Consider the following 23932-nt stretch of genomic DNA (forward strand, 5'->3'; position numbering starts at 1 on the left):
GCAGGATCTCAAGCCTGGGACTCAACCCAAGCTCTGACATGTGAGCCTGCTACAATTACAAGATTAATAGGATGTACCACAGTTCATCTGCAGTATCACAGCAACAGAGTTCTACTGTTTTAGTTCTATTGGTAAAAATATTCTATTCTAATGTATTGAGTAGAAGTTAGTCTGTGGGTATGTTACAGATAATGTTTGGTAAAAACAAAATAAACAGGATGTGAACTGTAGACCCCAAAAACTGAAACTACAGTGTAAGCCATTAAAATATTTTCCTCTTTACTAAGACCTAGCTAACGTGGACTTGTCACTGCATTTTTTCCTACATAAATAGACATTCCAGTTCCAAAAAACCTTTTCTTAGTTTCAAGAAATTTTTAACCCTTAAATGGCCGTTATTTGCATCAGGTTAAATTAAATACTATCTATTTACTATAGCCTGCTATGTCCCATTATTTCCTGTATTATATTGTTTATGTTACTGGTGTACTTTGAAATTTTATGAATACTGTCCTCTGGGTTGGTAATGTCTATCTCATTAGGCTTTCCCCATGAGCAAAATTTTAAATGAATGACTAAATAAATGTTTGATGCAAATGCTTTCATTTCTTCCCAAAGGCATAGGCCATGCAAACATTTTTAGAAAGAGTATTTCCTCATATTCCATGCTGCATCTACCAAAATTATTCTGATAACAAAATGTTAATGTATTTTCCACTAATTGTTCTCTTAATTTCTTTTTCATGTGGCCATTTTCACATTGATTCAGCTTAGTTATTTCTTTCTCACTATTAGGTACTCTTTTATTTTTTGGAAAGAGTCAATCTCTTTGGTTTTGGAAAGTCAAAACCAAGAGAAAATCCTCACTTTGGATATATGACTTGATATGAATTCCTTAAATACACTCACATCAACAGTTTTCACTGTTAGGTCTCATGCTTCTGGTATAAGACTAGCAAACACCACCCCGCTATACATACCAAAAGGTGCAAAATTGTGACTTTTTTTCAAACTTATAATACCTTTCTGACATAACATTTATTAAATGTGTCATCCTTTAAACTACTTAGTGGTCAGGTATGAACATGATAAAGCTATCTTCAAAGAATGGGAAATAACTTAATCTTGTACTGCTGCTTCCTTGAAAACATTCTTTATTGGTACTATTGTTCATCCACTTCCCCATAGGCTTAATATTACAGCTGCACATAGATAGCTGCTTTATTCTTTTGCTGGGAAAGAAATCTTGAAAGCTCAGAGAACCATAGGTTGTACCACTCACTATACAGGGTCCAAATGTTCCCAGATGCTGCTGTGTAGAGGTTGCTGCAGTCTTCCAAAACATTATAGCTTTAGAAATTTCATCTAGACTTGTGCTTGAGGCTTGAGACTTGAGCACTGAGTAAAAATCCTGAGAGAGGTCTCCCTTCAAAGAAGTCTAATTTTGTGGCAATTTTCTGTCATTGGCATAAAACCTACCACAATGAGATGTACCCTTCATCCTGACAGTTGTTGGCTTTAATTTAAAAAAAAAATTATCACAGTCTTATCTTCAAATATCTCCACCTCACTCCATTGGAGAGAAGCTCTCTTCAGCCAGAATGACTGACCTGCTTGACCGGGCTTTAAACAAAGTTTGCCATAGGATGGGCAGATAACCATCAGTGCAAGACCACCAAGCATCAACCACAAAATCAGCAGGCCAGGTAGCTCAAGAGAACACACTCCCACCCCAGCCCAGGGGTGGGGCTTTTCTAGGAATGCAGGAAATTCTAGGGCCTCCAATGGCAGACTCAGTTGCCTATACACAAATGCCAGGAGCCTGAGGAATGACCAGGAGGAATTGGTCCTTCTGCTTAACAGAAATTACTATGGTCTCAGAAGGATAACGGACACCTGGTGGGACTCCACCTATGACTGGACCACAGGTATAGATGGCTATACCTTGTACAGGAGACATCATGTTGAAAAACAGGGTGGGGATGTAGCTCTCTATATGAAGGAGCAGTACAATTCCTTACAAGTGGAGATTGGCATCCAAGGAGGGTGACTTGAGACCCTCTGGGTTAGAATACAAGGGGAATGTGGTGAAGGGGATATCATGGTAGAAGTTTACTACAGACCTCCAAATCAGGAGCAAGAGCTTGACCACAAATTCACTAGAGAACTGGCTGAGACTGCATGCTGTCAGTGCATGGTTGTCATGGGGAATATCAACTACCTGGACATCTCATGGGAAGAGCACTCAGCCAAATCAGATGGTCACAGAGCTGCCTTATATGCCTTATATATCTGTCTCAAGAAGTTTATGGGCCAACAAGAGGCAAGGTGCTCCTGATCCTGCTATGGGCCAAAGGGGATGATCTAGTCAGCAATCTAAGAATTGAAGTGAAGCTGGGAGACAGTGACCATGAATTCATCACTTTCACTATCCATCACAAAGTTGGCAAGTCAGTCAGCAATGCAGAAGTCCTCGACTGTATGTTAAGCTTTGGAGGCTAGTTTTCAAGGCCCTGAGAGACCATGATCTGACATGAAGGGGAGTTCCCAATGTGTGGTTGCTCCTTAAGGAAGTGATCTTTGAAGCACAAGGAAAATCCATTCCAGCCCATAGGAAAGGTAGTAAAAGGGCTCAGCAACCCCCGTGGCTCAATAGGGAATTTATGGACCTCCTGTGTCTAAAAAGAGAAGCTTATAAAGGATGGAAGACAGGAAACACCACTAAGGAGAAGTATTCAGTGCTGATCCACACCTATAGGGAGGGAACTAGGGAAGCCAAGACTGTAACCAAACTCCAACTGGCTTCATGAATCAAGGACAATAAAAAGTCCTTCTTTAGATATGTAGGAAGTTGGAAAAAAAAACAAGTGCAACACTGGACCCGTGCAAAATATAGCCAATATGGGTTTGTTGTAGGTAGGTCTTGCCTGACCAATCTCATCTCCTTCTACGACCAGGATATCACCTGGGCAAGGGAGAAGAGATTGGCATCATATATCTTGACTTCAAAAAAGCTTTCGATCTGGTATCCCATGATTGTCTTATAGAAAAACTGACCAGTTGCTGCCTTGGCTACATCACAGTTCTCTGGCTGGAGAACTGGCTTTGAGGGCAGACCCACAGAGTGGTAGTTGACAGAAGTCAATCATTGTGGTGCACTGTGACCAGTGGGGTCCCGCAAGGCTCTTTCCTTAAGCCTATCCTTTTCAACATCTTCATTAATGATGTGAACATTGGTGTCAGAGGCAGACTGGCCAAGTTTGCTGATGACACCAAACTTTGGAGAAAAGCATCCATATCCAAGGACAGGATGGTGATCCAGGCTGACCTTGACAGGCTCAGAAATTGGGTGGACAAAAACCTCATGGTCTTCAACTCCTAAAAATGCAAGGTATTCCACCTTGGGAAGAAAAACCCACAGCATGCTTATAGGCTCGGCAGTGCTATGCTTGCTAGCACCACGGCCAAAAGGGACTTGGAAGGTCATGATTGACCACAAGATGAATATGAGGCACCAATGTGATGTTGCAGCCAGCAAAGTGAGCAAAACTCTGGCTTGCAGCCATAGATGCTTCTCTAGAAGATCCCAGGATGTCATCCTCCTGCCATAGTTGGCCTTGGTAAGGCTGCAGCAGGAGTACTGTATCCAATTCTGGGCTCTGTAATTTAAAAAGGATGTGGAGAAGCTTGACAGAGTCCAGAGGAGAGCCATGCGCATGATCAGAGGGCAGGAAAGCAAGCCTTACAAAGAGAGGCTGAGAGCTATGGAACTCTTCAGCCTGGAAAAGTGCAGGCCGGGGTGGACCTGGTGGCTGCCTATAAGTATATAAGGGGTGTACATCAGGATCTGGAGGAACCCTTGTTCACCAGAGCACACCATGGGATGACAAGGTCAAATCCCAAACTTCTCCAAGACCAGTTCAGGCTGGACATAAGGAAGAACTTCTTTACAGTCCGAGCCGCCAAGGCCTGGAACAGACTGCCACCAGAGGTGGTGCAAGCACCTAGTCTGGGTTCCTTTAAGAGTCAATTGAATGTTTATCTTGCTGGGATCCTGTGACCCCAGCTGACTTCCTGCCCCTGGGGCAGGGGGCTGGACTCGATCTTCCAGAGTCCCTTCCAGCTCTAATGTCTATGAAATTTATTAAATAAACCAAATGCGGCAGCTGATAACTGACACCCAGGAAAAAGCCAGTCTGCTTAATGATTACTTTCATCAGTCTTTCACCAACCCGAAGGGACCCCCCCTACCCGACAAGCTGCAGGATCACCAGGGTAAGGGTGAATATACACCCATCGCTGGATAAGATCTTGTGGGGGAACACGTTGAGAGGCTGGACACCCACAAATCAACTGGTCCAGATAGATCACACCCAAGAATGCTAAAGGAACTGGCTGACATCATAGCATGGCCACTGGCAAGGATATTTGAGAACTCATGTCACTTGGGCAAGGTACCTGAAGATTGGAAGAGGGCCAATGCGGTGCCTATCTTCAAGAAAATGGGGAAGAAGATCCGGGAAAAAAGCCAATCAGTTTGACTTCAGTCTCTGGAAAGATCTTGGAAAAAAATCATCAAAGAAACAATTATCGATAGGCTAATGGAAGGCAACATTCTGAGGGATAGCCAACGCAGCTTTGGTGCAGGTAGGTCTTGCCTGAGCAATCTCATTTCCTTCTATGACCAGGTGACATATCACCTGGACAAAGAAGAATAGGTTGATATCATATTTTTGGACTTTAAAAAAGCCTTTGACCTGGTGTCCCATGATGTCCTCATGGCAAAATTGGGGAACTGTGGCCTCGACAACCTTACAGTCTGATGGCTGGGGAACTGGCTCCAAGGTCGGACCCATAGAGTGGTAGCTGATGGAAACAAATCAACATGGCACATAGTGACCAGTGGTGTCCCCCAAGGCTGCATTCTTAGACCGGTATTCTGTAATGTATTTATAAATTATCTGGACTCTGGTGTCAGAAACAGACTGGCTAAGTTCACTGATGACACCAAACTATGGGGAAGAATGTCCACACTTGAGGATAGGCTGGTGATCCAAGCTGAGCTCAATAGGCTTGCAAGGTGGGTGGATGAAAACATGATGGCATTCAATACCGAGAAATGCAAGGTGCTCCACCTCAGGAGAAAAAACCCACGTCACACTTATAGGCTTGGCAGTGCTACACTCCCTGGCACCATGACTGAAAGATACTTGGGGGGTCATAATTGACCACAAAATGAACATGACCCACCAATGCAATACTGCAACTGACAAAGCAGACAAAACTCTGGCTAGCATCAACTGATGCATCTCAAGCAAGACTCATGAAGTCATCCTCCCGTTGTACTTGGCCTTGGTGAAGCCACTGGAGTACTGCATCCAATTCTGGGCTCCGCAATTCAGAAAGGACGTGGAGAAGCTTGAAAAAGTCCAGAGGAGAGCCACATGCATGATCAGAGGGCAAGAGAGCAGGCTTTATGAAGAGAGGCTGAGAGACTCTTCAGCGTGGAGAAGTATAGGCTTAAGGGTACTCGGTGGCAGCCTGTAAGTACATAAGGGAACTGGGAGAATACCAGGGCACCCCAAGGGAAAACAAAGTTCAAAGGTCTCAAACTCCTGGAAGACCATTTTTGGGTGGACATAAGGAAAAACTTCTTTACTTTTCGAGTCCCCAAGGCCTGGAACACACTCCCCTCAGAGGTGATGCAGGCATCTACTCTGGACACTTCAAGAAACATTTGGATGCTTATCTTGCTGGGATCCTTTGACCCTAGCTGACTTCTTGCCCCTTGGGAAGGGGGCTGGACCTGACGATCTTGTGAGGTTCCTTCCACCCCTAATGTCTATGAAATAAATAATGGCAGTTATGTCATTATTTGCATATTGGATTGGGGTATACTCTTTCCATTTTATATCATGTCACATTTGTATTACAATACAGAAATGAATCCTAAGTTACTTTTGCAATTAAAATGAGGTTTCTAGTCCTATCTGTCTCTTGCAGCTATATGCTCTTTTTGTTAAATGTTATACATTCAATTATCAGAGTTGCTTACACAACTGTCCATGTATTTTTACAAAAGTTTAGGCTCCATTTTTTTTCAATTGGGGGGAATAATTATCTTTACATCTGACACAACAGAATAAAATAACATTTAATATAGTTTACATTTTAAAACCCATTTCTAAAATGCTTCTGAAACTATTGTTTTTAAACCTAATAAAGTCCAGTGAGGATATATGTAATTCAGGTTTCTCAGTTATTGGAACCATGATATTTGCAATATTTCCTTTGAATTGTCAAATTTAACTTGTTGAATTGATAATCAGAGAAAATGCTTCTGTTTCCCTGCCTGTCCTTGTGTTCTCTGTTTGAGTAAAGAGATAACAGGCTAATAATTTTCTCCTAAAGATTCACTGTTTTTTCATGTTGTCACCCCATGTGTCACTTTTGAACTCTTAAGTGTTTAAAATCAGACAGCTTCTTTTACTATCTATAAATCTGGAATTAGGCTATCTTTTGAGTCATCATATGTGATCATTATACCTAGAACTCTGTAGAATGTGCACATAACAAGAGATAAACAGCATGAATATGGAACTCCTGTCAGCCATCCATATGCTCTTGTTCTATTTTGGAAGGGTTAGCAAAAAAGAAACATAGATGCTTTTGCAAATAAAGATGACAGAGTTAATGAATCTAGCTAATTTTATCTCTTAATTCCCTTCCTTATTCATTTCAGGCATGGGTGGGGCATCCTGATAAAGGCACTGGAGTTCTTGGAAGAGTAAATTTTATTTTGTGGTTCCTGGACTGAGTTGGGAATCATCAGAACCAAGTTCTTTTCTTGCAATAGCCATAGACTTACTACGTGCAGCAAATTTACTGATGTAATAAACCCCTAAGTGTGCTCTTCCTGCAGATGTTTATCAAATTTTAAAAAAAATTAAGCACTGGGGCCATGTACAGATGTACAGACTGGCTAAGTTCACCGATGACACCAAACTATGGGGAAGAATGTCCACACTTGAGGATAGGCTGGTGATCCCAGCTGAGCTGGATGTGATCTTACTTGAAGTGGCATGACTGTAGAGTGTATGCTGGCTATACAGATATTTGCTGGTGCCGGGAGCCCAATTTAGATAAGTTGGGAGGGAAGAGAGGGTTGGGCAGGATTGCAGGCACTAGCTGGTCTATGGGGGAGTTGAGGGGTCTTCTGAGAAATAGCAGTTCTGCACAGGGTTGGAAGAATTGGGAGGTTTGGTGGGATACCAGGGGAGGTTTGGCAAAATCGGAGAGGCTAGCAGGTCTCTTAAAGAATGATCAGGAGCCACCTGGCTGCAGCCTTCCCTGCACTGGGCTAGATTTGTGGTGCCTGGAATGCATCTCCACAGCCACTACTGCCACTTCCCCATGCTACCTGTTGCTTGGAGGAGCAGGAAGAGCCACTGGAGGCAGGGGATCTGATCAGCAACCAAGCAGCTGCAGCAGCAGCTGGAGTAGCCCTGCCAGGAAGCTATGGACACCGGCCAGGGCCGGGGTTAGCGTGAACCATTGGTGGGTACAAGTTGTGGTTGGGCAGGAGTGTGGACTGCCCTGGGTGGCAGTGGGCAAGGGAACACTGTGGGAGCAGCCACAGCCCAGCTACAATCAGGATGAAGCTCAATACGGACAAATACAAGGTGCTATACCTTTGAAGGAATAATCAAAAACACAAATGCAAAGTGGAGGACATCTAGCTCTATAGAAAAGGGCTTCAGAGTCTTGCTAGACCACAGATTCAATATGAGTCTGCAGTGTGATGCAGCCATGCAAAAGGCCAGTGTGGTTTTGGGATGCATCAACAGAAGTATTAGGTGCAAGACATGGTAGGTGAGAGTGCCTCTGTACTTGGCACTGATTAGGCCTCTTCTGGAGGACTGTGTGCAGTTCTGGGCTCCACATTTTTAAAAGAATGTAGAGAAAATAAAGAGGGTCCAGATTCAGGCAACAAAGATAATCAAGGGTTTGGAAACAAGTCATATATGAGGACAGGCTGAAGGAGCTAGGCATGTTCAGCTTGAGGAAAAGGCACTTAAGAGAGGACGTGATAGCAGACATCAAATACTTGAAGGGCCACCATAAAGAAGAGGGAAACCACCTTTTTTTCTTTTGCTGCACATGGGATGTGGACCAGTGGCTTGCAGTTGCAGCAAATTAAATTTAGATTGGATATCTGGTAAAACTTCTTCACCTTTAGAATAATGAGGGAGTGAAATAGACTGCCTGGGGAAGTTGTGGATTCTCCATCACTGGATGTATTCAAGAAGAGTTTGAACAGCCACTGATCATGGAAGATCTAGGCATAGGTATGCCTATTTTCTCCCATAGGTATTTCCCATGCTTCTGGGCTTTGCTGGTTGTTCCCACCCCACCCCATGCTTTTCCTACTATGTGGTTGTTTTTAAGCCTGTGTTAGCCACAGGTAAGTCTTGGGTGTTCTGATTCTCCTGCTAGGAGTAAAGCCAGAGGTTCCTGCCCAGAGGATCTTACCCACCTCTCCCCAAAACTCCCCCTCCCCCTCCTTCCGCAGTGCAGGGTCAGACTGATAGCTGTATTTGGGGTCAGGAAGGAACCATGTTTCATGGTCAGCTTGGTATGGACTTGTGATAGTTTTTGCCTTCCTTCATAGCAGAGGTCATGGCCCTCTTGAGCATATGTTGCCAACATTTTATAGAAGCAGGACACTGGCTGCTGTAGTTCCCTTTACCTGTGGCAAGTTAGGGTGTTAGGTCTATATTGTTTCAGAGTAGAGTGTAGTCTCAAGTAGAGTTTAGATTACAGTTGTATGGGATGGTGTGGATAGGGATGATCCCACCTCAGATGGGGGGTTAGACCTCTGGAGGTCCCTTCTTGTCTGTGACTATGGGCACCTCTACACATACATAGAGGCTGCTCTGACACACTGTAATTACAACATATTGAAGCAGACTCAATTAATTGAGTCTGCTGGAGTGTGGTAATTACTGCGCTCCAGCACACTCCAGTGTCACATGTGTCAGTGTCCCTGTGCTGAAAAATGCTTGTTCCCACATGGGAATGTTCAAATAAAGCTTGTTCAAGCCATTTTTCAGTGTAGGGATGCTGATACACTTAATGCTACAGGCACTAATGAACTTTTGACATTGAGCCTGTGCATGATCAGTTAGAAATTTAGACATTTATAAGTCAGCAGGACTGGATGAACTTCATCTGAGAGTGCTGAAGGAGCTGGCCAAAGTTATCGCAGGACCTCTGGTGAAACTCTTCCAAAACTCGTGGCACTCAGGGGAGGTACTCAAAGACTGGAACAGGGCCAATGTTCTGCCCATCTTGAAGAAGGGGAGGAGAGAGGACCTGGGCAACTATAGGCCAATTAGCCTAACATCTGTCTCAGAGAAAATCCTGGAACATTTGGCTAGGTCGGATTGGTCACATAGCTTCTTAACCTGTGGAAGCTAGGAAAAGAGCTCTATCTGACCCAGGAAGTATAAGGGCCAACCAGAGGCAGCGCTCTCCTAGGCTTGGTTTTGGCCAAAGGAGATGATCTGGTGAGTGACTTGAATTTTGAGGGTAGCCTGGGCGACAGTGACCATGAGATCATCATGTTCACTGTCTGGTCGCAAGGCTGATGCAAATCAACTAGCAGGATTGAAGTCCTGGACTTCAAAAATGCAAATTTCAACAGGCTCAGGGTAATAGTAGGGGAGGCCATGCAGGACCAGGGACAGAAGGTGAATGGAGTGCACAAAGAGTGGTTGTTCCTCAAGGACATGATCCTCAAGGCACAAAAGAACCATTCCCATGTGGAGGAAAGGTAGCAGAAGGGCTGGGCCCTTTTGGCTTAATAGGGATATCATGGTCCTCTTGAAAAAGAAAAAAGAGGCATACACACAATGGAAGCTTGGGACAGTCCTCAAGGAGGACCATACAACAGTGGTTCACACATGTAGAGAGAAGATTAGGAAAGCTAAGGCATGAACTGAATTTAAGTTAGCAACGGGAATCAAGGACAATAAGAAGTCCTTCTTTAGGTATGTAGGAGCAGAAGGAAAACAAATGAAGCACAGGGCCCCTGCTTAACACCTCAGGACAGCTGTAACTGACACTCAGGAAAAAAACTGAACTCCTGAATGCCCACTTTGCTTTGGTATTTCACCAGACCAAGGGAAAAACATGCTAGATAAGGCTCACAGGGGGCATGGTGGAATGACCACCTTCCTACTGTTGATGTTGAGCTGGTGCATGACCAACTAGAAAAGCTAGACATTTATAAGTCAGCAGGACTGGATGAACTCCACCTGAGAGTACTGAAGGAGCTGGCTGAGGTCATTGCGGGACCCCTGGCAAATTTTTCCAAAACTCGTGGTGCTCAGGGGAGATCCCTGAGGATTGGAAGAGGGCCAATATTGTGCCCATCTTCAAGAAGGGCAAGAGGGAGGACCTGGGCAACTATAGACCAATCAGCCTAACTTCTATCCCAGGGAAAATCCTAGAAAAACTCATCAAGGAGTCTACGTAAGCGATATGCTCGCAGAGGGTAGGATTCTGAACCACAGCCAGCATGGCTTCATCCTTGAAGGCAGGTCTTGTCTTACCAATCTCATCTCCTTCTACAACCAGGTATCTCACCACCTGAACAAGGGAGAGGAGGTCAACATTATATACCTAGACTTCCAAAAGGCCTTTGATCTAGTATCCCATGATATCCTTGCAGGAAAATTGGAAGATTGTGGGCTTAACTGCTCAATGGTTAAGTGGTAGGAAACTGGCTGTGAGGTAGGACCCAGAGAGTTCTTATGAATGGATCTGTGTCATCCTGGTGAGAAGTGGCCAGTGGTGTCCCTCAGGGGTCCATGCTTGGTCCAGTGCTTTTCAACATCTTTATCAATTATTTGGATGTGGGGGTGAAGAGCTCACTGGCCAAGTTTGCACGGACATGACACCAAGTTATGGGGGAGTCATGGTCACGCCTGAAGATAGGCTGCAGATTCAGGTGGACCTGGACAGGCTGGAGAGTTGGGCGAATCAGAACCAGATGAAGTTCAACACTGAGAAGTGTAAAGTGCTCCATCTGGGGGCAAGCAATCCCCAACATACCTACAGGCTAGGTGGCACCAATTTGACTAGCACCACGACTGAAAGGGACCTAGGGGTAATAATCAACCATCGCATGAACATGAGCCATCAGTGAGATGCTGGAGCCAGCAGGGCAAACAATACTCTGACATGCATCAACCAATGCAGCTCATGTAAAACCAAGGAAGTGATTCTTCCACTGTACTCAGCACTGGTGAGACCACAGCTGGAGTACTGTGTCTGTTCTGGGCACACACTTCAACAAGGTTGTGAAAAACTTGAGAGAGTCCAAAGAAGAGCCACCCATATGATCAGAGACTTGCAAGGCAGACCATATGAGGAGAGGCTGAAGGACTTGGGCCTCTTCAGCCTAAAAAAGAGAAAACTAAGAGGGGACTTGGTAGCAGCTTACTGCTACATCAGGGGAATACATCAAGGGCTCGGTGAACAACTGTTCACCAGGGCACCCTTAGGGAAAACCAGGAGTAATGGCCACAAACTCCTAGAAGACTGCTTCAGGCTCAACTCTAGGAAAAACTTCTTCACAGTCAGGGTGTCTAGACTGTGGAATAAACTCCCCCCAGAAGTGCTGCAATCACCTACCCTGGAAATCTTCAAGAGGAGACTGGATGGTGCTGGGGTCACCTGACCCCAGTTGTCTTTCCTGCCTAGTGCAGGGGGGCTGGACCCAATGATCTTGCAAGGTCCCTTCCAGCCCCTAACTGCCCTGATCTATGAATCTTACAGATTCTTACCTTCAGTTTTTACTTTTGTGAGAGCATGCTGTATTTCTCTTAGAACATAACTGAGATCTAAGCTCATTTAACAAATGGCAGATTTATACAGAAGCTACAATGCAATGCACAGACTCACTAACCATTTTCTTTTTGAATGAGCTTTGACATTTTACCTGCAGAAGATCAATAGTTCTGTTTTTTAAGTTCATATCTTAAGACTTGTTTTTGATTCTGATACTTTGACTGATTCCAAAGATTTGACATAACCCTTGTGAATTAGTCAATTCATTAACTATGCAAATATTAGTCATTTAAAGCCCAAGCTAATGGTTTCTAATATTTGCTGTCTCAAGTGTTAAACACGTCAGAGTATATATCTTTGTACTCATTACAGGATAATACAGATTTGTGTACCTTGAAGCTATAGTTTTGTAGACCATGGGTTTTTTCTGATATCAAGTGTTTCAATCTCACTAAGGTTACTATAATTGAGTTTGTTTGATCATGCAACCTCTATATTACTTCCAGAGTTGATCATTTGCAGAAAGTGAGGTTCATAATGAGAGAAAGCACAGAATTACTATCTGGAAGGAAGGATAAGAAGCAAGTGGAATATAGAAAAGTGATTTAATCTTAGTACTTCAGTTCTGTAAAATATAATTTTTTTCCCCTAACACAGCAGAGTTTCATGCTGATAAGAAGCTATTAATAAAACCATGGTAACTATTGAATTTTTTCTTTTAATAATACAACTAATGCTGAAGCATTAAGAAAAGGAAAGGATAGAAAACCTTTCATAAATCATCCCCTACTTCCCCCCCAGCAGATCTGTAATCCCTCGTACATAAAACATTTGGAGAGAAATAATATATTAAAATTTCAGTGTGAAATCAAAGGATGTCGAACAATTAAAATATTATGCCTATAATTTAGCACAGAGGTGGGCAATTATTTTGGGCAGAGGGCCACTTACTGAGTTTTGTCAAGCCATCAAGGCCCACATGACAGGCAGCCAGAGGTAGATAAATATTAATTTTCTAAATTTTTTAGGGAACCCTGGGCCAGATAGAATGGCCTGGCGGGCTGCATCCGGCCTCTGGGTCACATTTTGCCCACCCCTGATTTAGCATTTACTGAGAATTATTTTACTTATTCTCTTGACAGGAAATTAACAGATAGTCGAATATCCCCTGCCTTCGTGTTACACTTAAAGATAATTTAAACTGGGCTTCATACAGCATAATTGAGTCCTATTTTCAATGCAGTATTAAACTGAAGCAAAAATAAAGCAGACTGAGATTAACAATAAATGTTGCTATAAGTCTATACACACACACACACACACACACACACACACACAGAGTGTGGAAGTTGCACAATAAAGATTACTTTTTGATTTCATGTGGTGGGTATAAAATACATTTGATATTTGTTTTAAACCCTAAACCTAATTGTACATTTACTACTTTGGATGAAATGATCCTGTCAGCTGATATGAATGTCTTAGTTGATTATATAGTGTAGTAGCAGTTGATTTTTTTTTTTAAGTCTTGTGTTGCCTTGCTATATTAGCAGATATGAAATGCCATAAATTTCATTTACCTAGTTATAGTGCAGTTCCATAAATACACACACACATTGTTTTTCCTTTTGTTTAGTATGGCTACCTATAAAGCAAGAGGAAATATATAGTTGTCATAGCAGCTACCATGGACATTTCTGTAAAGTTATGACATTTGGGTAATCAGTTTATTTAAAGTTTTAGAACTACTAAATCTTTACTTAATCCATTCAGTCCACATTGCAGCCTCAGTTGTGAAAGATCCTGCTTTAGTTTTTTGTCAGTTACTGTCAGAGGAATTGTAAAACCTCATGCTTATGCTGCACTGAATCAGCTTTCACATTTTTGTCAGCCAATTGGCTTTATGTGGTAAATACTTTTGTTTAGGGTTTATTATTTTAGTAAGTGCTTACTCCTACCTGCATCATTAGACATTTTATAAACTTCTTTTAAGTTGAATATTCAGACTGAGTTCTGGTTCTTTTTATGTTTGAATGCTATAGAAGATTTTCACAAGATTTACAACCCAGACACCTTGTAGAGGACCATATGTAATTTGTTTTTGTGACTTTAAAAGTTTTCTTGTTCAGAGATCTTTGCATTGATATTGTACAGAAAAGCAAAATAATTCCTTTCTCCTGCTTACTATTTTTGTGTAAACAGGAATTACTAAAGCAGATTGCTAAGCCTTTTTGTGATATAGTTTATTGAACCAACTGTATAGTTGGGTTAGCTGCTTAACAAGCTTTTGGGCATCAGGAATGCCTTCCTTCAGTCACCTGATTCCCAAAAGCTTGTCCAGCAGCTGTCTCTCAATTATACAGTTTGTCCAATGAAAAATATCACAAAAAGCCTTGCCTCTGGGATGTTTTTTGGACTATCACTGCTAAAACAAATTAAAATGTTTCTAGATAGGTCTGTTTTCAGAATTACATTATATTTGTTTTCTGACAGTGAATGTTATTCTATTGTTCCCATTGTAGCTGATCTAAGGACAATACAAATCAGTCATCAAGGGAGTGTCAGTGCCCTGATGAATTTACTGTGTTGCATTTCTAATTTATTGGTGTCATTGTGGAAGTAAAATGGCTTGCATTTTCAGTCACTTCTCCATTTTTCCCCTCCACGCTCCACTGTCATTCATCTTTCATCCTAACATTTTCTTGGTATAGTTTGTCTACCTTTTTTATTATATTAAAATGTTTAAATTATTGGATAGTACTAGAATAGGAGACTAGGTATGATTTGACTAAGATGTGGCCATTCAAAAATTGCATGCTGTTAAAGTACGCCACATCTTATTGCTTATTTCAGTGATTCTCAGTCAGGGTGCCATGTGATTCTTTTAGGGGTGTCACACAATAATAGCACTGTTAGGTGTACAGGCACCTACACATAATTCATATGTTAACACAGGGATTTCAAATTGAAATACATAGTGTCAAAAACATTCTGATCTGTTATAGTGTTTCTGAGTTCTTCACAATTGAAGAATTGTTCTATTATTTATTTGTAGTCAAAACACGAGTAAAATCTAAAAACTGGCATTTTCTGAAAGGTGCTTTGAGTCTAAAAAGGTTGAGATCTACTGATCTATTCTTACTAAAATGTTTCTTTTTAACATCAAAGGAAATGTACATGCATACTGAATGATTGGTTACTGTTTTGTTTTGTAAAGAAAAACAATTAGCCCATGCATATTCTAGCAATATGAAAGTATTAACATATTTTAAATAACAGATAAATTATCTCCTCCATCCCTATTTTTACTGTGGCACGATGATTTTATCAAAGTGCAATTGACTTCCTGTTCCCTGTGGTCTTGCTAAGAGACACTAGAATGCAGAAAAATCTCTTGCAAATGCTGATGATATATCTCAGTGATGATAACTAAAACATTGTTCCCTGTCTTTTCTCATTGTCCAGAATTTCAGTCCACTCCCCAATGTAGGTATTGAATTTATGGTCTCATGTTTTCTTTTCCCTATCCCTAGAAAACATAAGCCTTTTCTCTAACAAATTGCAAATCATTTACTAAGGCAGTTCAAGACACTGTTAATAATGAGAAATTAAGTTAAATTTAGATTGTCTTCAACTTAGGAAGGAAATTCTACTATTCCCAACTTCTGCAATTTTAGTGTGGCTCAGGCTTATGGAGATATGTAATTACAATAAAAGCGGCACTTGCTATGGTTTTAAATCTCATGATTGTTTTGGAGCATGTTGAATTAGTAGTATTGAAAATATATTAGATAAATAGCCCTACTGATGATTTTCCACTGATATGTTCAACTGCTAGATGCTTTTTGCTCATTCTTGTAGCAAACCCACAACACACTTGGGCAGCAGTACTCGCCTTGCTATATTGCAAATACAAATATGCTTTGAATTTTAATTTCTAATACCTACTGACCCTGTGATTGTTGTTGAGGTTAATGCTTCTTCCTTGAGAGATTCAGTCAGTGAGGAGTAACTTAAATCGCTAACCCTAACCATGGATTCATCAAGATTAGGAGGCACCTTAGGGCAAGACTACAAAAGCACCAACAAATACCATGGAAATAACACTCTACAGAGTACTTATGGGAGACTTTTTTGCTTTGAATTTTGGAAAGGAAAATTTGATTGAAAGATTGGTTTTGTGGCAAAACTAGTACATACCCAAACAGGCCTTAGCTGTCTTTGCTTTATCAGTAGAAGTATACAGAATGATTAGCTAAATGTTATATTTTTTCTGTTTCTACAACACCCTTTCTATATGCAGTCAGCTTATTCCTTGCTTGCACAGTGGTGTCCAACTTATTCAGCACTGCAGGCTGGATGAGTCCAGAATATTCAGCTGCGTCATCTGGCGCACAAGGTCAGAAATTGGTGACAGCAACATTAATTGTGGTTCCTGTAATTACTGGAGCTATGGTAGCCACCACTTCCCCTGCTACAAAATTCCCAGCCCCATGGTGTAGTTCTGTTCTCCAGAACTGGCCTGCAGGTATCCCCACATGTCCAAAATTTGGCAGCAGGATGAGTGGCAGAAACATGATTTGCCATGGCTCCAGAAGCCATGTTATTTAATACTGACACCACCTGCCATTTCACCAAATTTCTGGACCCAAATGACATAGCCCAGAGAGAATGCAAGGGAGAAGTGAAACAGTAGTGGTCTTGAGGACCACCAGAACAAATCTATTTCTGTTTTTAAAATACTTTTTTTTTCTGTCATTCCTTGCTTTTTAAAACTTTACCTTGAAATTATTTGGCTTTAGTGCATGATTGTTTCTTCCTGTAATGGGAAGATATTCATTATTCATTGCAGTAATTACTCTGTAATATTTCATGCTGAAAGTTGTTAACATCATCCAATCAGCAAATGCTTAGGAAGTGGCTGATTTTACTCTTCTATTTATATAATGATGAGTACACATTTATAGTGAGCAGACTTACAACTCTTAGACTTTTAATATGTCATGTTTAAGAGGTGCATTTTCACATTTGTATTGAACACTCAGAGGAAATTGGAAGTGCCTTCCTTCAAACCTACAGTACATAGGGATTTTATAGAACAACATTTTTACCTAACATTTTACTTGTCATCTGGCATTTCCAAGGGGACTATGCTTCAGAATTCTTCCAATGCTTTTATCACCCCTGCTTCTCTGATCAAGAAAGTAATTTATTGCTGATTGCAGAACTCTTGAACTCAGCCTGGCAGCTGCAGTGTGAAACTTCTCTGATCCAGTATCCTAGTTACTTATTTACATATTCATTTGAAGCGATTTTTAGGACTATTTCAAAACCTCTTGACATTGCAGTATCCATGTTTCAAATCAGATGATGTTTTATTTTTTCTCTCTTTGTATTCCAGATAACAGACGAGTAACTTTGGAAAGGTCACGTTCCCGCCACAATGGAACCATCACAGCTGTGTGATTCCTCTGATGCCAAAGAATTGGCGAAATGTTTTATTTACATTAAAATACAGACGTTTTCAAAAGAGTTAACATGAAAAACATCAATGATCAGAAATGAAATTTAAATGAAGTCCAATGGAGGATAAACTAGGAAATGAAAAAATATGCATTTTCAAAACTATTGTAAAAAATCGACCTACTGTATTTAAGTACCACAATAATCAAGATTTGTAAGCAACGTTAAACCATAGGTTGTATATTATATTATCTGGTGTTATGTGTTATACTTGCAACTCTTTGAAGGGAACTGGGACTTCTAGGAAATATTCTGTATAGAGTTAGATGAGAACATATAAACTTGCTGAAAAAATATAGCAATGAACAAGACCAGGTCATGGAAGGGATGTATGATTCCATTTGAGGTTCTGATTTGGACATGAAAGGAAAAAAATGAACAAATTTACATATTAATGAATTCAGATATGAGCTGATATTGCACACATCATAAAAGGCCTTTTTGTAAGCATGTGAAAACACTGTATAGCCCCAATCAAGTTTCTTAGAATCTTATCTCAAGTTAAAGCCTGATGAATTCAGCTATTTTGGTTACAGCAGAACTTATCAGAAATCTACAGTTTCAGTCGTTTGATGAAATATAGCTACTTATCACTGCTAAAAAATAAAGCATAGGATTGTACCAAAGTTAAAGCATATCAATTGCAGAATATGTTTTTAAATATATTTAAAGAGGTATTTTCTAATTATGCACTTATATATACTTTATACAGGTATTTTCGAGGAAAAGTCTTAATTATCCTATTTTAATTAATCTAAAAATGCCTTTGGTTTAGCTTTTTAGAGACAATCTACATTATGAAGTTCTTCTGAACTGCCTCTTTCTAAGTTTTTCCTATGTTTCTCAGGTAAAACACAGTTGGATCTTTACCATTGTATCTTAGTGCTCGAGACCAAGCAGATAAAAATATTTTTTGCCCTTGGGCACTATGCAGCAGGAAACACAATGATTATAGACATCCTGAACTTCAAGAGAAGCTCCTCCCATTCTTTTCTATATACAAGCCCTTGTACTGCATGACCAGAGGCGAGCAGTCAACTTAATTCCAGTTAATGGGAAAATTTAAGACAATACCCTCTGCTCTTATCCTGAATCTGAATCTTTGTGGAGGTTCACTTTATAACCTTCAACTGTATTTTGGATTCAAGGTGTATTGTTTATAGGAATGGAGAGGGATCATAAGCAGGAGTCCCAGGCCAGGTACACATATTACATACACATTGGTCCAAGTTATCAGGAATCGATCTAAACTTATTACCATAAAGAAGTTTGACATACAAAGACTGGTCTAAAAATGGTGAAACCTCATTTAAGATAGACCTAGCTACATGTGCACTCAAATCTAACTGATTTGGGTTAGAACACTGAAACAAACTTCTGTACCAGATCCCCAATTGATTTAAGTTAGATCATTGCCCTCCAGCATCCCAGGCTCCGTTGTAGCCCCCACACCCAGTCTCACAGGCAGGCATGCTAGCATTCAGCCCATTCTTGGCTGAATTCCCCAGCGGGCCCTGTCTCCAAGCTCTCCCACAGCCGAACCAGCACAGACCCTCCAGCCGTCTGTCAACCACAGACAGACAAGGTGGGGCAGGTAAGGGAAGCTCTGTGTCCCCTGATGAGCCCCAGGACCTGGGTAACTGTGTCATTGGGCCATGGCCCTGTCATGAAGCACCCCAGGATGTACATACAAACCTGACACTGAGCCTAGGAGAGCCCCTGCACTCAGGCACAGACCCATGGAGCCTAACCCTGGGTGCACACCCAGCCAAGACACCCCATGCCCCTGTGCTCAGGCACAGCCCCAGGGTCCCCACTTCATCAGGAGCCAGTGCGGGTGGATCACCTCTGTTGGGGTGGCAGGGGACAGAACATTGCCACTGCTTGCAGGTACCCAGGCTATGGGCATCTAAGGTGCGGTAAGGCTTTTTGGCCTACAGCTACAGGGTCCCAGAGTACTAGGGCAGTGGGGAGGTGGGATGGGGTGGAGGTCTGGGGGTTGTGTTCACCTTGGCAGTCAATCAGGAGTGGTTTCGGCACTCAGCTGCCCTCAGCAGTCTCCAGCATCTTGGAGACCTCACAGGTGGTATGCAGGAGTGCCCCCAACCTGCCAACCTCAGCCAATGCAGGTAGTCTGCATGCCCCCCCACCAAAGGGCAAGCATGTGTTCTGTTCACTACCAATCTAACCTAAGCCACTTAGAGAAACCCATGTGGGTTAGATCGATTCCTCCTCAGGCATTTTGAATGTCTGTACCTGGCCCCAGTGAACTACCCATTCATTGCTCAACTACATTTTTAGAAACCTGGTGATGATATAAGGAAGTAGATACTCACTCTGAAAAATATATATTTTGCCACAGATTGCATTGTACTACTTGGAAATAATTGTTTTGGGAGAATACTGGCCAGATTATTTATCTATTCTCAGCAGTATATGGAAAGCTGGAAGACATTCTATTTTTCATTTGTCAGCTGTTGGGTCATAAAGAAGATCAGTCTTACCTGGGGGCAGTATAACTTTGCACTACTGCTTTGGCCAACACTCTTTGTACAGTAATCCTTCTCTTCTTTTCTCTTCTCTTCTCTTCCTTTCATTGCTAGATAAGAGTCTTCAGAGATTATCTGACTGATTTTGGTGAACTTCTTATAATTTTGAATTCATTACAAGACAAGGCACTGAGCATGTTCACTCTCTCAGTCAGCAGTACTTTTTGTCCATTATTACATTTCTTAATATAAGAATATATCTCAAATCTAGAGAAATGTATGCTGTTAAGTAATACTACTGTATCTGCTTTTTTTCTAAAGGCACAGTAAAGTTTTGTGTGTACTTCAGAAAAAAAAATAAAGTAGAATTAAATTTCCCACTTTCATTTAGAGGCACTAAGGATTATATTATTTTGTGTAAATTGATCATCAAATTTGTATTGAGAAGTCTAACTTTTTTAATTTGAAGTATGAAATTTACAGTTGTACAAATGTATTACATGTATAAAGCCCAAATGTAAAAAAAGTGTATAATATCTGTATATTCTGATCTGTGAAACAATGTCTTGAAATTCAAATGTAAGGTAAGTAATTTACTAGTATTTAAAAAGCAAAAAACTTTCCAAGTACTCATTAGAATACATGTCAATTGAATATAACAACCCACCATAGATCCTTTGTATGATGGCTCTTATTATTGCAACTACAGTATTTTTCATTTCCTAGTATTGTATTTTTGAATGGCTCTGCAGTTGTTGGTTATAGTTTGTTAAACATCATATACTAGCAAAAAGTAAATCCAAAAGAGTAACATTTTCTGATATTTCTATTTTACTATGCAGTCCTAATTTCACATAGGAAGCATTTATATAATTTATTGATCATATCTGTTAGAAAAGCGCCTTTCAAATAAAAAATTAGTTTAGAACATAATTTATGTAAATACAAGGTGCTTGTATTGATGAAGTCTAAAAATATTTAATGCTGGTAACTTTGTCTTTTGATACCTTTTCAGTCTGTATGAAATTACAGATATTTTTAATGTTTTTATTATTGACATACTTTCCATAGTTGTCACACATTTATCTAGAAATTGTGTGTACCCCAGAAGTGTAGAACCTTTTCAGAAATGCACTTGCCTTATTTTCTAATATATTAAAACAAACTTTAAAAATATTTCAGTTAAATTATATTTGAATTTATAATAATCCCTGAAAGTAAATCACCAGAGGATCTTACATAAATTTATTGTTAAATATATTTCACTATATGTCTTTACAATACTACAATAGATATTAAAATAGAAATATAAGGGTGCATCTGTTTGCACTCACGTTCAATATATTAAAACAGTACAGGAAAACAAAAGATATTATGTGCACTGTTTACATTTCTTAAAAGATTTTTAAGGAAAATAATTTTTACTTTAAGACAAATAGAACTACATTTGTAACTGCTGATATGGAAATGTAATGTTAAATAAATAAATACACACAAACACACACACACATATCTATGGCTTAAAACTACTGACAGTATGGGTCAGAACTAGAAATTATTCGAGATATATTCTGTTTACTCAGAAAAAAAGTGCAACACATTTATGTAACGTATGCTAGATTGTGATTCTTCAAAATGCCCCCTACACCCAATATTTTTTATAAATGTTAACCACTTTTTTGACAGGTGCTCAAGCCAAAATAAGATTTGTGGCTCTAAGGACATGAATAAACAGCTGTGAGAAGGATTCTCAAGAATACTGTTGCATAAGCACAATCTGGTTCTGAGCAATCATGGTCCTTTGGCAACAAACTAAGTGAATTCATATGGTCTTATTTACTGACTTTGGTTAAAAATGCATATTTTGCCATATTTTTATTTTTGTCATACATACAGATATATGTCTCTGTGTATTTGTATAGTTTTATACGTGGTATATGTACTACCTCAGAGTTAAATACCACTGAAGCCACTAAGGTTTTTCATGGTTTCCACTCAAACAACAGTTCATTAGAGGACTAATCTAAACTTACTCAGTGATTGACATAAGATTTGCAAAACTTTCAGAGAATCTGGTGGAGTTTCATGTTTATTTTCAAAGTTTTGAGTGACTAAGTTTCATAAAGAAAGCACAGTACAATTCTTGCACAGTTTAATTCTCGCACCCTCAGCCACAGAGGACCCTGCTTTTACTGTGTGTATTTAACATTTTTCCCATAGAATGTTATACCGCTAGCAAATATTTTAAAGCTATAATAATTGCAGGGAATCAAAGCTGGTCTTATACATAAATTGTATCTTCCACTTGAAACACAGACAGGTTTGAACTGTGCTTAGATTTTTGCGTCTTGAAATCACTGGAAGATCTGACTGAGAACTGTCAAAAAATGAAATCTTAAATATTAAAGAAAGGAAGCAGCAATATATGTATAGCTGCACTCCCAATGTGACGTAATAAAATGTCCATTTAACATACTATAATTAGTACTGCAGAAGAAAACAGCCAGGTCTTGTGCTACATTTCCCCCCTACTGTCAAGTGTAAAAAAAAATAAAAGTTGCAAACCACACATACCAAATGTTTTTAGTGTCTGTACTTCAGAACATACTTTATTTCTGCACATGAACAGGTGAGCATTTTGCATAATTGCTGTTGAATTCTACAAGGAGAACTAGTCTTTCAGGTTGATGTTCAGCTGCTGTTGAAGTTGTTGAAAGGCTGGTCCTCAATATACATCAACATCCTTCAAAATTATACATATGCCACAGAATGTGAACATATTAGGTTACAATTTACCTTAATTCCACACTCGGTTAACATGTACAACTCAGTGCAATTTCTCTTTTGGAGTCAAATATTTAGAGTAATATGGTTCCAGAGGCCAATAAAATACAGTTTACAGAATCCATGCACTTAGGGTTTTTTTCACAGCATTTTGTTTGTATATTATTTTTAAATATTTTTGGTGAGATCAGAACCTAGTCTTCATATGTGGATATCCAAACACTATAACAAACACTGTAACAAATTTATACATTGAAGGTGGTTTTGTTAAGTTCTTTAGTGTGTACCTGTTTGTGTTTGCTATTATTACCATAAAGTATATTTGTATTAAATAACAGGGTTTGAGAGTTATACCCAATTATATCTTTGAAGATTTTTTTTTACTCTGTCAAATCTGGTTGTTTTGAATTAGTGGGAAAAACCTTCTCTAATGGATGGCTTTTAAAAAGAATAGTTTTTTTTCAGTTATTGTATTTTTTATGTATACTCAGACATGATGATACCATTTTACTTAAAAGGTAACAATAAAATGCAATCATTGAGCATATCATAATGAGTCCATTTATATATTTTTAAATATCTTGAGTTAAATGGAGGCATTTCAGGATATAGACATAATAAATCATCTAGGCAGTCATTGCTAGTATTTTCCAAATCATTTACTTCACTCTGTCACAAAATGGCCTTATTTGAAAAAAATTTTGACAGGACTTTTAGCTTAAAAACAGTCTATTACACATGCAACTTAATGATACCACCATAGCATGCTGACATGACATGACGGAGACAGAAGCTGTCATGAGATACTTTAGAAATTCAGTGGTAAGTGTATAGGAATGAGTAGGATCAACCTCACGTGTATCAGGGAAAAATACACCAAGAGATAGTTAAAGCCACTGGCTTAATGGATGCAGCAAACAGCAGGGACTTATTTTATTTATCATGCAATTGTAATTATTTTAGAGAGGGAAAGGAAAGTTATACAGATTTACTCAGAGTAATAACACGTTAAAATAAATGAAAACATTTTAATGCCTGCCTTAAATTCTATGGTTGCCTTTGTTAAAGAAGTCTGAATCAATTTATTTAAAGATAGCTTGTTCTTTGCCTGAGGTTTGAGTTTTGGGCTTCTTTAAAGAAGATACAGCAGAACTCCCATCATTTTCATTTATAACTTCCCCTTCAACACACAGGCAAGCAGAATCTCATTTTGAGACAAACTGCCTGCAATTTCCTCAAGTGTTCCATTTCAGTTACTTTTTTAACAGCATTCAATTAAG

At 39.8% G+C, this 23932-nt stretch overlaps 1 protein-coding gene across 3 annotated transcripts in view; it reads left to right on the forward strand.

Moving 5' to 3' along the window:
• DIAPH2 (diaphanous related formin 2) overlaps positions 1-23194 on the forward strand; it is a 768551-nt gene extending 745357 nt beyond the window's left edge. For all 3 annotated transcript variants that reach the window (XM_090061442.1, XM_090061443.1, XM_090061440.1), the window contains one exon: positions 17258-23194. In XM_090061442.1, coding sequence (XP_089917568.1) covers positions 17258-17322 — 65 coding nt within the window. In that variant the 3' untranslated portion in view covers positions 17323-23194. The remainder of the gene's footprint in view (positions 1-17257) is intronic.
• The last annotated feature ends 738 nt before the right edge of the window (positions 23195-23932 follow it).

This window comes from Crocodylus siamensis, chromosome 8 (genome assembly GCF_052110815.1).
Source record: "Crocodylus siamensis isolate JL-2025a chromosome 8, ASM5211081v1, whole genome shotgun sequence".
Lineage (NCBI taxonomy): Eukaryota > Metazoa > Chordata > Crocodylia > Crocodylidae > Crocodylus > Crocodylus siamensis.